Source organism: Chlamydotis macqueenii, chromosome 1 (assembly GCF_036417535.1).
Source record: "Chlamydotis macqueenii isolate bChlMac1 chromosome 1, bChlMac1.mat, whole genome shotgun sequence".
Classification (NCBI taxonomy): domain Eukaryota; kingdom Metazoa; phylum Chordata; class Aves; order Otidiformes; family Otididae; genus Chlamydotis; species Chlamydotis macqueenii.
Window position 1 is genome coordinate 79,610,964 of NC_141556.1, and position 15,189 is coordinate 79,626,152.

Genomic DNA, 15,189 nt, shown 5'->3' on the forward strand with positions numbered 1-15,189 from the left:
TGTAAATCACTGTCTCTCTTTGCTGGGTACACTGAAAGGCAGTATTTATCTCACAGAGAAGACGTATAAGGCAGATGCTGGAGTTCAGGGCACTCCTGCAGATGGAGGACTGTGGTGTTGATGGTGGCCAGAGGGTGGTAGCACTGCACAGCTGAAGGGCCACGGCCCTCTGCACCAGGACGGAGAGGTGGGGAAGCCTCTGATGCTCCTGGGTAGCTGAGGAAGAAGAGGTGATGAAGTTGGAATAAATGGTGGAAAAGTTAATACCAAAAGACTGTTACTAAAATTAGGCCTTATCTTTTATACTGCTCTTTCCTGATTCCTTCAGCAGATGTGTTCCACTGGTATTCTCTCACTTTACACTGGAGGATGGTTCTCTGCCTTCCTCAAACTAAGGTAAAAATAGCTGCAGCTTCTTCATTTCTTGTGAGGAAAAGGAGGAAGAAGAGGTGAGGAAAGGTGGTTTTTGAAATGAAGAGGAACTTTTACAAAAGCGTCTCATATGCTTAGGCCCTAAAAACACTGTGCTGCCTCAGACAGTGCAATCCACCAGTAACATTGGCAGCTATTTTCTGGCCTTCTAATTTTTCAGATGATGCTCCTTCTGGTGCGGCAGCCACAGGCTGTCAGATGTATAGTTTCTGCCCTATGGCACATAACAACCACAAACAAATGACCCTGCCAGGATGGTGGTCATGTGCAGCTTCCAGACAGTTGTAGGTCCCTTCCAACTGAAATATTCTAGTCTAGTCTAGTCTATCCTGTCCAATCTCAAAGCACTTTGGGAACCTAAGAGTACTTGGTGTTGCAAAAGTCTTCTGGACTATAAGTGTGTCTCCATTTTGTAGTTGTAGGTACAAATTGTAACCTTAATTTTGCTGAAAGGAGGAAAATTGAGGAAGTAACTTGACTAAGGGCACAGACCACACCAACACCAGAGTCAGAGATACTGTGGGCATGTGTATTTCTGCACGTGTGCATACAGTGGTGTGTCTGCCTGTTAGTATTGCTTAGCTTGTAGCTTAAAGCGCAGAGGATCCAAAGCTCACAGCCTCCACCTGTCATTTTACTTGGCATTATGTATTCCAAAGCTATAAAAAATAGATCAGGGTAGCTAGCATCAGTCATCTCTTCTCTTTTTCTCTCCTATGCCATGAGACCTGTGTCCCTGTCTGTTTTACTCCTGCTTCAAGTTGCATTCATTGTAGTAGTTGAAACCAGAATAATGTGTTGGCCTGGCTGCACGACCGTAGGCAAGCAGCTTTGCTGCTCCGAGCCTTGGTTCTCCCATAGGTGAAATGAAGGTAATGATGCTTACCTGGCCCTGCGGAGGGCTCAGAGATCTCCAGCTGCTGTGCAAGAGACAATAGTGTGGTTATAATTGCTCAGGCACTGTAAGGCCCCACGCTCAGTGGCATTTCTTTGCTTGCCTCCTAACGCAACAGCTTTCAAATGCTGCCATGCACACTCTTGTTGGATCTTTATCTCCTTCCCCATACCTTTCTCGTTGCTCTTTCCTTTCTGGCTGCCTCCTCTCCTCTCCCCTAGGCCTTTCTCAAGAAAATCCACCTTCTCTATTGACCCGTTTTCCTCCCCTGGTTTGTCAGCTGCCTTCCCTTCGTAGCCACTAGTACGAATATTTACTTCACCAGCATCACCTTTCCCGCTCCCCCTCTGAAATGATCCCTCAGCCCTGACACTTTCTCTAGAAAGAGTCATAGGCTATTTCTAACCTTCCTTCTCTCATCAAAGTGCTTGAGAAATCAGCTCGCTTTCGTCTTTCAGCAGGGAGGCTGCCATGCCACCGCTGCGGCGGTCCGTGGGCCGGGCTGGGAACCAGGAGCTCCTGGTTGGTGATGGTGGCACCACTACTGATTCACCGCCTGGCCCTTGGCAAGCCACTCAGCCTCTCTCCTCTCCTAGCTTCAAAACAGGAGTGATAATTATGCACTTACCTCACACAGGTGCTGTAAAAATTTAATTACTGCTTGTAAGATGCTATCTAAGAGTTAAATGTGTCTTTATCTCTCGCGGTGGTAGCTGTGACCACTGCAATCTGTGTTCAGCCCCTGGCGTATAAAACTGTCTTCCCTGGGCAGCCAAAGCCTTCCCTCCTTCTGGTCACAAAGGTCCCTGTGCCACAGTCCTCTGACACAGAGGAGTCTCCCTGTCCACGGGCCATTCCATCCGGATAACAGGGCGGGAGGCTGAATTCCCCTCTAGTCAAGGTCACCTATCCAGCTGCTCCTCCCATCACTTTGTCCCTCTCTCTCCCCCTGAAAATGCTGGTGAGGCCTCTCCTGAGCCGAGATTCTGGCCCTCCTCTCCTTCTGATGGCCTTTTCCATCCTCGCCCATTGCCTCACAGTTCCCTTTCCCTCTTCTATGGCTGAAAGGACCTGTCCAAGCTGCCCTCCCTGCTCTTGCAACTCCTCCTTCCTGGCTCAGCCTGTCTCCACCGGTACAGCCCAAGACTTCGCCTTCGCTTTCTTCAGGCGGTGGCTGCAAAGACGGGTGTGGCTAGCGAGATGCTGTCCCCCTGTGAGGGTGGAAAGGGGTGCCGGGTAGGCAGCAGCAGCGATGCTGCCATCCCACCACTGTTGGACCGATGAACATAACCTTCCATAGCCACTTGAGACCTATGCAGAGCTGGGCCCAGTAAGGTCCACCCACCTTTACACCTCTTCTTACTCACCTCCCAAGGTAATATTGGAGTCAGCTCAAATTTCTGGTCTTAATTACGCCACTCCCTACAGGCACCAAAAGAAATCATCAGTGACTTGGGCTGGTTTTCACCTCTTCCCTTTGAGAAGGTGATCTGTTTGCTGTGTCGGAGATGGCAGAATATCCACCACGTGAAGAAGCTACAGTTAACCCTTCTGGATGCCAACCTGCTTTTGGAAATGAAAGACGAGAGAAATAAAGGCCACTTTAGATCAGGGCAATCTGAATGACCTGTAACTCAACAGAAATAGAAAACTTGTTTATTGTTTGTATTCTTGGCCAAAATCTTTGTCTTTGGGGTGTATTTGGCAGTTTCTGAGCTAAAGTTATAAAAGACCTGTGAGTGGCAATTGTTTGCTGCTCAGCTATGGAGAGGCTACTGCCTATCCATAATGCATGCACTCTAAACTATATCCATAAACGTCAGGCATGATTTAATAGGCTATAAAATCCTACATCATGATGCCACTGGAACTACTGAAAATAAAAGCAGATAAATCACAATTCTGTGCAACAAGCTGTACTCATGCTGCTTTTTTTTTTTCATTTACTGAGGTTTCATTCTGCCGTTTGCTGAGCACGCAGTCTCTCACTCAGCCTTGAGTTGAGTTTCAATTTCTTTTTCCGTTTCCATTTCCATTTCCATTTCCACTTCCATTTCCACTTCCACTTCCACTTCCATTTCCATTTCCATTTCCAAGCTTGAGTTTCCATTTCAGCCCACTGGCTTTGCAGCTCTTTAGTCAAACCGCTGTAAGCATCTGCCCAGGAGAGTGCAGAACTAGGCAGGAAGGTGCTGAACTTCCACAGGCTTGGAGCAGCAGTATCCCTTTTTTTTTCTTTTCCCCCCCCCCCCCCCCCCCCAGCAATACTGGGCAATCATTGTAAGCAGATTGACTGCTGTTGCTCATATAATATTATTCCTCACATTAGATTATGAGCATTAAATCTACTAGACAATGTTTATTTGGCAGGAAAACAATTTGTGTCACTCTTTTACTGCCAGCAAGATGTAGAGTTACAACGACACGGATGACAGAGTGTGCACCGCAACTCCGAACGGGCACGACAGCTGTAATCCTGTCACCTCGTGGAGAAAATTATCCTGAAAAAGGAAGAGGAGGGGCAAGCCTGCGAAAATATTGCTAATAGGGAGGATTAGGTTTTGTGAATAGTTTGATTCATCTCTGCAGCTGAGGTGAGTGTCCTGGAGAAGTAAAAACCAGCCATAGTACATGAAAAATGTAAATAAATTTGGACTTACCTGACACAGAACTTGAAATCTGTCCCTTCAGCTTCTAGTTTTTGTTTATTTTTGTTCAGAATGCTTTGCAGTAACATAATATAGCATTATTTTTTTTTTTACTTTTGAATCATGTAACTGTATATGAAATACAAAGGCAGGTGGGAAGGCAAGAAGGCAGGGAGAGACGAAAAGAGAAAAAGAAAAAAAAAAGCAAAGAAAGAAGAAAAGAAGGAAGGAAAGAGAAGAGGTTTTCTAGCATTCAAAATTTGAGGGAAAACTTTGAAAAGACGCACTTTACAAGAGAAACTCCAGAGGCAAGACAAAAAAATGCAAACATGTACAACTAAAATAATTTTCAAAAGTAATTTTTCCCCTCAAAATCTTGTGGTTTTGAGTGAGAGGCAACTAACTCATTATCTTGAATTCATGAGGTTGTCAATATTGACATACACTTCACTGTTCTGGACTATGGAAGAACAAAGCATGAAGGTACAGCTTATGTCTGAAACTGGTAGCTGGGTATCTAGTGCTTTGCAGAATTGCCTTCCAAAAGTCCTATTTTTGGTAATCTTTTTTTGCATTTGCTCATTTAGTGGTAGTTTTGCACACCCTGTGGAGCCCTGACTGCTCAAGAAATGAGCCCATGTCCACAGCAATCACTCTATGACATTGAGGACCTCGCTCCCAGCTCTGGCTGCGCACATGCTTGCCCGGCATAGCCCTGCCCCCATCACTGCACGTCTTCTGATGATGCTGGGAAGTTCCTCACATATCTGTCGAGATTTACATTCCATTTAAACAACCACCTATGCTAAAGTAGGTCGAGTGGGGAGGTTTCACCCAGTGCAGGCCAGCCTCTTATCCCAGCTCCTCTGCAGCTCCCTGCTGCTGATCTTCCCCCAGCAGACTGCCCTCTGTTCTTCTCGGCCCTCCCAGGCTCAGGAGCTGCTCTCCCTCCTCAGAAGAGCCTCCAACACAGCCTGCCTGGCCTTGCCCATCTGCAGCCACAGGCAGAGATCCCATGCTTTTAGTCCTCGGCCCTTGCATGCCTGGTGGCCCTTCCACACATTCTGTTGGGACAAGATTTTGTAGGGTCAGGGCAAGGAGCAGCCTCTCCAAGTCTCTCGTCTCTTTGGTAGTGAGCAAGAGGGCTACCAGCGTGACCTGAGGGGAGAAGCTGCATCTGTGGTGTTGAGGGACCACAAGCTTCCAGTTTAAGGTATCCCTGCCAGTCTCCATCTGCTTGCACCACAGTGAGGGGAACTGAGACGGCTTTAAACACAGGCATGTGCACACTCAGATGTGTTCCTTGTGCCTTTTCACAGTACTAAAGGCAGCTCCTGGCATGGCTGAAGGAGGGTGTGCTGCCACCTGCACAGTGCAGCAGTGTGGACAGGGCACTTTCACAGGGTGCTAGCCCTGGAAACGTAGCTTCATGGCACCCTACTGTAACCAGAACACCAGAAGATGCAGACAAGGACTTGGCTGTAACAGCCTCATGGTGCCATGGTGTTGATTGACAGTGGTATGAGAGGGGCTGGTGGTCCCACACAGTTTAGCCCAACCTGAGAGTCAGGCTTAGCTATTGCCAGGCTGGTGTCACTGGAGTTAGGACTCTCAGGAGCTCTGCCAGGGCCACTCACTGCCTCATTTTCACATGCTGCAACATCAAAGTATGTACCAGGAGTAGCACTGTCAACACTGTCTAAGCAGTGACTCGTGCAATGAAGTCTGTGACTATAAACTTGTCTCTCAGAAGACACTGCACTGCTTTGAACAGCGGAGTTAAATCAGTGCAGTCCTCAATCCCCCTTCCTCCTAACAGAATAGTCACACTTAAAGCTGTAGAAAAACATTTCTCTTATTTACAGAAGCAATATACTAGATGATTCAAAATAATCCAGTATATGATGATGTGTGAGGATCACATAGCTGAAAGCATCAAGCATGTTCAGGGTTATTATTTTACATGTATTTGCTGCTGGATAAATAGGTGTCATACCAGGATTTTTGCATTTCCATTTTGACTGTTGAGGGTTTCTGAAATGGGAAAGATATGTGAGTGCTTATGTAAATTGTATAAGCATATTTATATCAAAATGCCTGCAGCTTTAGGGAATGCACTAGTATTGCCATTTTGATTAAAAAAAAAAAATCTAAACAAACCTTTTACCAAAATCATTATACTGGTGCGAATCCTATTTATAGAGCCAGCCCTGAGCATTTAGAAGACCAGTGAACCTCAAAGAAGATTAGGCTCTTCGATGAACAAACAAGAATGCAAATAATATGGATATAGCATCTCTCACTCTAACACCTCAGACTGAATTTCATATATATTCCTAAAAAGCCAAGGATTCAGGACTTCTACCACAAGAAGCACTAACCTGGCTGAATCTTGGAACCTGCCCGAGAATATGAAGTGAAAGCTAATGTTACTGTTAATGATAAGAAGCAGCATGACCGATGCACACCACGGCCATAAAATGCAATTTGGCTTCAGAAACCAATTTGGTAAGGGAAAAATGATAGTACTCAATGTGCAACAAGCACCTCTGTGCACCAACTCCCATGGATTTCCCAGTGTGTCCTCAGGACCAAAAATTCAGTTGCTTGCTAACATCAATGTATCCTTGCATGTTCTTGGAATTTACTACTGTCTCCTACTGCGTTTTGTTCCTTAAGAGCTTGATCCTCTCCCTCAGTCTCAAAGAGTCATCTCCATCAAGGCTCAGTAATGTTAGCAGACCCATCAAGTCACATCAAGTGACTATTTGTATCTGCTCAAACATTGGAAGACAAAAATAAAACCTTTGAAGGTCCCTTCCAACCCTAACCATTCTATGATTCTATGATTCTATAAAACTAGTAATACAAATAAAGCAAAGAAGCCAGCAATAAATAAGTGAGTCAGTTAAGTTGTGCTGTAAAAGATAAAAGGAAGGAAAAGATAACAGTGGAATGAGTTAATGATAACTGGGGGCTGGGAACTAATGAGTGCCTTTGCAAATATAAATTAAAAAATACTACCATGAACAAAGTCTGCTTAATAAAAGCGAGAGGTGAAGTCAATGATTATTGCAAATGTCTGAGGTACTGCTCAACACTGCTGAAAACAGAAAACCCAGTACACAAAAGAAGAAATGAAAACCTTGGCTTTTGGCTGGATGTAGGTTCCCAAGTGTCTACCTCCTTTGGGAAAAAGGCTCCAATATCCCTTAGGGACATTTGAAAAAAAAAAAAAAAACAAACTAGCCTAGCTATTGAGAAAGTGCAGGTAGGAAGACATTGGGAGTCTCACGGCTGTAAAAGAGGCCCAGGTGACAGAGAATCAGTGGAAGCTGGTATGCCGAGGCACCGCTGCGGACAGAAAACGAAAAGTCCCAGTGAAAGGTTGGTTTGCCTTTTTTTCTTCAGGGCTTGCTCTTTTCAGGGACAAACTCTAGACCAGAAAATGCAAGCATCCAAAGCCAGATTTTCAGGCCACTACAAGGTGAAAGAACATACTTCTGTCCTTGGGTTTTCTCATCCTGCTCCTGTCCCCCAACATGCCACCCATCTCCCTTTCCTGGGAGAGCCCTGAACAAGGCAGGGACTTGGCTTCACTTCACAGGCCAGAGTGCGGTTACCTTTTGCCTGAATTAGTGTTGTCGACATCTATCCGAGCAAAAAGTTAGGGGATTTCTGGCTAAGGTGTTGATGAAAGGTGGCTCTGCGGGATCGTAAATCCTACTTTTAACTAAAGGGTCCTCCCTGGAGATAAGCTAAGCAGTAGCCTCTAGGTGAGAGGGAAGGAAACGAACTGGGAGCCTGTTCAAGGTTTAATCCGAGCTAATGCGCTTCCTTTCTGCTCTGCGCAATCTCCATGTGGAAAGGATCTAAAGGGAAGCTGACAGCCGGAGAAGCTTTCTTCTCATGTTTCCAGAGCAACTGTCCTGCGACCACAGACCACCCTGCTCACTACATTTGATAGGGTTTTTCTTCTGCTGCACAGAGCAGCAGCCGGGACCATAGAGTAAGAGGTCTCCAGAGATGTAACTAATGAGAGGAACTGTGGGAAATCAAGTGAAAAAATCAAGGGCAGAATGAAGAGCTAACACAGTACAAAGAGTATGGGCCTCCTCGTTCACATGGTTCAAAGATGTTCTCCAGTCACTGCGCTAGCATCTGGCTAGCATGGTTGAGGCGTATTTGCTTCTGGAGGTACGGGCAGACCATAGGTTGGTGTGGCGTGTGTTGTGTCCAGCCAAGTTTCCTTTCCCAGCTCTCTTACAGCAGCTTTGATGGGATTGACTTCTGGCTGGAAAGGTGCTGCACTGACAGCAGTGGCCTTCTCTACACATTCACTGTTTCTCTTCCTACATTTTCTAGTTGCCATCCATTGCACTCACAGTTAGTGGAGTAGTGAAAAAAAAAGAACAGAAGGAGCTGGAAGAGAACAGCTCTAAACTAGGTTTTGATCTTGGTTAGATACTTGCAACCATTCATACTGGTTGAGAGGTCTGCCAAGATGGATCAAGGCCTGTATTTGTAAGGGCCATTAATTGAAGTGGGAGGAACAGCAGATTCCAGTGACTCCAGAAAGAATAGATGTCAAAACTCCAGACGGAAAAATGAGACTTGGGACACATAGTTCCCACACAATCTCTATGGAGAAAAACAGATTGCAGTTGCACTGCAAGAGGGAACTCTGAGGAGTAACAGGACCAGATCTGATCCAGGGCCATGGCAGGTGACAAGTTTTGCACAAGCTTCTGAGGCAACTTGGAGACAAACTAAACCATGATGGGGTTTTGGCTGCATTTACAAAGGATCAGGCAGATACTTGCCCCTAAACATGGGCATCTGTGGGCTGAGGAGATGGTGACCATTTGGATGGGAATCAGAGAAGACCAATCACAACAATAAAGTGGCTGCAGGGACTGCTTAATGAAAGGAGATTGAATGGCCACAGCAAGGAAAAGAAGTGATACTTGGGTGCAAGGCACAAACAGCCAGAGAGGAGAAATTTTTTTTTTAGAGGAGTACAATACATGGTTACAACCAGGAGTAACCGGGTGAAACTGGGAAAATGAAAGTATTGGCCAAAGAACTTCATGACCATAGGACTTGTTGGACCATGAAATAGTCTCCAAAAGAAAGGGGTGGAAGCCCCATCACCTGAGGCATTTAAAACAAAAGTGGACAGAGCAATCAAGCATGTGCTGTAAATCCTCTACTAGCAGGGGAGCGGTGTAGATGACCTAACAGGTCTTTTCTGTCTCCAATTTCTACATTTACTATAAGGAATCAAAAAAAACCCAACTTGCCATAAGATACAGAACAGTGACTCAGCACTCGGGGAAAGCCAGTGGTAATCATGCAGGTAGAAAGGGAAAATGTCATACAGTGATGAAGCAGAGAGCATAATAGGGGAGAGAGTGGCATTGTAAGAGCAATAGAGATGCAACGACTCTACTCCAGCACTTCAGCCACACTGAGGGGCGACAGGTAAATACGAACCCTTTATTATTGATTCGACTCTATATTTAAAAAAGGTCGTTGGTTGCCAGGCTGAGGGGGAATAGCACCTTCCCTCCATCTTCCTCGTTTAGTTTCAGGGACTGGCCAAAACAAAGCTGCAAGAGGTTGCAGGGAGTTGGACCTGATGTGGAAAAACAGCCTGCGGCAGCACACCATGGGATGCCCCCCAGGAGATCTGAGCGGTCTCACCTCTTGGCCATGCACGTGAAGCATTTGACGCAAGCATGCCATGGTTAAGCGGATGCCATGTAACGTGAGCTGAGGCTTGCTTTTAAACACCGTGGCAGGACTCCCTCTTGCTCTTTTTGGTAGTACTGAATCACTTAGCAGGAGCCTATTCCGTCCCAACGCACAGCATCCTTACGACAGGCTCCAGCGGTGGCTCTGCCACGCAGAGACGCGGGAACAGGCAGGGCTGGGCTCTCAGGCAGGATCGGGACTTGCAACACAGCGGGTGCATCCAAAAACCAGCTAGGACACCGAGAATTGTCTTTAAAAGTCACAAAGACTGATTTAGACGAAGAGACGGCAGAGTTATTTCCCCCACCGTTTCCACCCCCGTCAGAAGCGCTGGGGCCGTACCAGCCCCGCGGCTCCTGAGCCGGAGGGTGCAGGAGAAGGGAGCGGTACCGTTGCGGTTTCAGCATGTACCCCACACTTTGCGGGTGACACAACGCCCCCCTGAACCTCTGTCCTGAGCCACCTGCCACCCGCTCCGGGGTCTGAACACAGGCAGGGCCCCGGGGGCTCCCCTCGCCGCCTGGCGGGAGGGGGTTTCTTCCCGGTGCCGCTGTCCGCCGGTGGGACAGGGGCGAGGGGCGGCGACCTCCCGCTCCTCGGCCCCTTATGGCTTTGCAGCCACAGGCGGGGGGGCGGGGGGGGGGGGGAGGAGGCTCTGTGGGGCGGCGGGCCGGGCCGGGCCACGCGTGGGACTAGGAAGGGAGGGGGGAAACGAGCCGGCGGTACCCCCCCCGCCGCCCGCCCCGGACTTCCCGTGCCCCGCGGTAACCCGAGCCTCATTTCCTGGTCGAGGCTCTTAAAGGGGCAGCCCCAGCGGCGGAACAAAGCCCATTGTGCTGCCCCCCCCCGCCAGCGCTCTCCCGCCACCCCTCCCCTCCCGCCATGTTGGCCCATCCCGCTGCCCAGCTCGGCGCGATGCTGGAGGCCGGTACTGCCGAGCAGCGTTTAAGGGCCCAGGCGACCCCCGCCACGGCACTCCGCGAAATCCCAAATAAGACGCCGCGACCCGGCTGAGCTCTCCCAGCCTCCTCGCCGCTTTGGCCTGCCCGCACCAGCACCTGAGGGCGCCTCGCTCCCGCCCCGGCCGCGGGGCACAGCCGCCCTCCCTGCCTTCGGGCCTCCCCGCCAGCAGCGGTGTTGGCGGCCGCCGGCAGGAACGACCGCCTCCTGCCGACGCGGCCCCTTTAAGGGGCGGTGCGGGGTGCCGGGAACCAACGTCAGTTTCGGCCCCGAAACTCCGGATCAATGAGCGGGGCGGGGCGGGGCGCAGTGCCCGGCCCGGCCCGGCCCCCACCGCCTTTCGGTTTCTCTCTTCCAGGAAGGAAAACACCGGCAGGGAGCGGGGCCGCGCCGGCAGCCCCTGCCCCTCCCCCTGCGCGCCCCCGCCCCCCCTCCTCCGCCTTCCCCCGCTCTTCCCGTGCCGCGCGCGCGCCCGCCCCAGCTCACACCGGGACTGGCAGGAGCGGAGAGCGCGCGCGGTCACACACGCACAGAGCCACAGGCGCGCGCGCGCGCACGCGGGGCGGGAGCGGGGAAGGGGTGCGGGCGGGAGCGATTGCGCGCCCCCGGAGGAGCGGGAGCGGCGGCGGCGCTGAGGAGGGGACTCCGGCGGCGGGGGCGCCTCCCCCGGGCAGCTCCGTGGGCCGCGCCGCGCCCGCCGCCGGGCGATGGTGGCGGCAGGAACTTCCCCTTGAGGGGACGGGCCGGGTCGGGCCGCACCGCACCGCACCGCGCTGCGCCGCGCCGCGCCGCTGGGCCGGGAGAGGAGCGGAAAGTGGGGGGAAAGCCCGAGAACTTCCCGTCCGCCCGCGCCCGCCCCGCCGGGCTTCGCCGCTTCCCTCCTGAGAGATGTCTGAGGCTCCTGCTCAGTGTTGCATCAAGGTAAAGCCCCCTCCCCTCTGTCCGGCCCCTGTCAGCGCGGTGGGCGCTGTGTTTTGCCCGCGGGTTATTTGGGTGACGATAACTGTTTCTTCCTCGTCGTCTTTTTTTTTTTTTTTCCTTTTTTTCCCCCTCCGCGTGAAGGGCGGTCGCGGGGTGGGGGGGAGTCGGGGTCCCCTTCGGGTTTGCGGGGCGCGCATCCGTGGCGGTGAGGAGCGCGGAGCTCCCCGCTCTGTCGGGCGGGGGGGCGGACGGAGGGACGCCGCTCCCGCCGGTTGTCACCACCGTGCCCCTGCCCCCGGGGGGACGCGCGCAGCGAAGCCGCCGCCGCCGGGGTTTGGCTGCAGGAGTCGGCGGCGCCCGGGACGCTTTCAAGCGAGCCCGACCCTCCCCGTCCCCCCCCCCGGGGCTGCCTGCCCGCCGTCCCCCGCCAGCAACTTCGCGGAAAGTTTTCTGCCGAGAGGGAGATGCAGCCGGCCGACGGTGGGCTGCGGGGCTTGGGTTTTATTTTTGCTTTTTTTTTTTTTTTTTTTCCCTTTTGTAACATCCATATTATTTATTTTTAGTCGCTGCGTTCGCTGGCCCGTCGGCAGGTTGGGGAGCCGGGGCTGCGCAGCCCCGCTCTGCCCGGGCCCGGGGGATGTGTTTCTCCGTGGCTTGGCCTGTGGAAGAAGGGGTTGCCCCGTGGAGTTTCTCATTTTAAGTGGAGGCGGCATAAAGCTGAGACAATGGAAACAAAACTGAGTTTCCTTTTTTGTCCAGACCCTTCCTATCTAGCAGCCCGCTGGAAACGGTGCTTTCCTCTCTCCTTCCCTCACCCCTCCGTTTGTTTTCAAGCGTGCGTTTTCTTCAGGAATCGCTTTGCCTTCTCGCCAGCCAGGAATCTTCCCTTCTGCTCCCGGCTAACTCTGTCCGAGTAAGAGTGGAACGAAAAGGTGACTTCCAGACTCTCTCTTAAGGGGCCGAGCCTGGCACGAACACTTACTTATTCAGCTTTAAAAGCCTGATGCTTTGTTGTTTGCTTATCCTGTATGCATGTGTGTGTACGTTTACGGCGGGAGTCTCGCGTTCTGTACGGTGTGACCACAATTTGAAAACTTCTGGGTGTATTTTTCTCGTGCTGAGTTAAATGCGTTTGGACCTCTGTGTCCCATGAAGTCTCGTGGCTTAGAGAGTCTAATTTGACTTTTCTTAACACAGATGTGCAAATTGGATAATAGGGTATTGTATGCGCATTACAGTATGGCAAAACGCTAATGCAGGCAAAATGTGGACAATTAATTAAGCAGATCCCTGTATATATAAACTGAAACATGACTACTGTTTTTTTTTCTTGTAAACCCTGTGGAAGGGTAGGACAGAAGAACACCAATGAATGTCACGAAAAAGCAGTGTCTTGTAAGTTGTGTTTCTGAGTTTTTGACGTGTGCCGTTTTAAAAATACGAGGCTTACTTTTTCTCTTACTCAAGTCAGCAGTTGATTTCAGGAACAGTAAAGCTGGTCCTTCCCTAACCTCACTAAGGTGTAAGGTTATAGAGTCATACTGTAAGGGATCAGTTACGTAGCAGGAGAGATACGAGCAAACTTCTCTTTGAGTCTTGAAATGATGAAATGCCAGTTTTTCATTACGTTTAGAGAGATACTGGGAAACTGATTTTATTTTTTAAGTTACTTTCTGAACATCATGGTCTGAACTTTATTTTTATTTTTTAACGTGTGATCTGTTTGCATGCTGACCCTTGCTGTTTTCTTTGTCGGAAGACAGAAGCTACTGCTGTTGGCCTCCCTGTTGCTGATTATTTTAATGGTTTCAAATACAGAAAGTACATATTTTCAGACAGAAACGTGACTTTGAAATGACAGCATTTCTTCACGAGTCAAACCATTCTTGGTAACTTTCTCTTCATTTTTTCTAACTACCATTGTTTTTTGGATGCTTGTTTCAAGCAGGTGGGGTTAAAGGTGGTTGCGATCAGCAGCTGGATTTAAGAGGAGTTGTTTAAATGGTAGTGTGATTATACAGTTACGATTGATTATTTCTTCAGCGTGCCAGTCCGGCTTGCGGCATGGAGTGTGAGGTCGAGGCAGAGGAGGAGGCTCCGCACCGTACTCCCACCTCGCAGCTAAGCTGCTGTGCTGTTCTGAAAAGTAGCCAAGTGTTGTGCTGCGAGGGTGTTGCAGAGTTTCATTAGGAGCCTGTGAGCTGGAAGCGATGGTGCTGGTAGATGGATTCTGTATTTTTTTTTTTTTTTTTTTTTTTTCCTCCTCCAAGGGCAAGGGTGCGTGCAGTAAATGCCACAGCGACTGGGGTGGTGAACCATGGAAAGTTTCTACGAGGAGAGTGAAGGCTAGAGCTTTTTGTTTGTGCCCAAGTGGCTCAGTGCACTGTCTCCCTATCTCACCTTATTAGAGAAGCACTCTAATTAGGAAAACTTTTGGGGAGGTGAAGTTTCGGTATATAACTACTGGTAATCAATATAAACTTGTAGTAGTATCTCGGTTCATGTCAGGTACTTACCAGTATGTATGTGTGATTGTATATTGATAGGTGTTTGCTTTGAGGCAAGTATGTGTGCTTACTTACATTAACTCTTTCTCTGAGAGAAGAGGAATAAAATGCTAATGTCCTGATCTTGCCAACGGTTGGGTGTGTACTTGCTTGGCTGATGTCAAGCAGACCCAGGAACTGTGCTCTTGTGGCAAGGAAGTTAAGCGTGTGCGTAAAGAGTCTAAAGCTGCAGAGAGAAGTCATTGCTGGGGTTTAGAAAATGAGATCTTGGGGGTCAGAGATGAGAGTGAAGGTTGGACCCTCCGTGTTCACTACAACTCGGGGCATCAGCGTACTCTCTGCGTGAACTGATAGGCTTGTGGCAGACTCCAGCCCAAGAAAGCCTGAGGGCTGGTGTTCAAACTGGGTTGTAAAGGAACATCTGGTATAGGTGTCCTCCTGTTCAGACACCTGTTGGGATGTCTCTATTGGTAGTAAACCTGTTCCTCTGATCCTGAGCCGTAGTAGTTAGCTGATTATATTATTATAAATGCTGCCACGACATTGGCACTCCTTATGGTATTGGCAAGTGATCCTTACGACCTCACCTCTCCTCTCCCAGAGCGGGAGAACTGAGGCACAGGGAGACTGTAAACATCTTGGCAAAGGCTTACCCGAGAGCAAAATGTCAAAGGGAGAGAGGACTAGAAGTTTACACACAGGTGATGATTTTTGTGATTAATTAAGGTCCATGTGGGGATGAGTTCTGTTTAAAACCTCACCTGGAGCTTTCTGATTGTCAGGATCTCCCTATTTTTTTACTGGGATTGTAATACCTTGAGAATATCACCATGGTGTCGTCTGGAGGCTCAAAATTCAGCAGGCAAATAGAAGGGTCCCAAAGGGTGCAGTTTAATTTGTTTATTTTCCTTTTTATAAATTTGGCACTCCCAGTTGCTTAGTCTGATTTACCATGCGACCATACAAGCAATTGTGTTGGCACAAGCGTGGCGTTCCGGGGGAACTAAAACTGAGAATACGGAGAGAGGGAACGGTGGCTTCAGATCTCCCGGACTGGGTCTTCTCCGAG

At 49.6% G+C, this 15,189-nt stretch overlaps 1 protein-coding gene across 1 annotated transcript in view; it reads left to right on the forward strand.

Annotated features, from left to right (window-relative positions):
• The first annotated feature begins 11,119 nt into the window (after positions 1-11,119).
• Positions 11,120-15,189, forward strand: part of ETV6 (ETS variant transcription factor 6) — a 140,787-nt gene continuing 136,717 nt past the window's right edge. Inside the window, exon 1 of the mRNA XM_086758087.1 lies at positions 11,120-11,613. Within this exon, the coding sequence (XP_086614213.1) occupies positions 11,581-11,613 (33 nt within the window). The 5' untranslated portion in view covers positions 11,120-11,580. The remainder of the gene's footprint in view (positions 11,614-15,189) is intronic.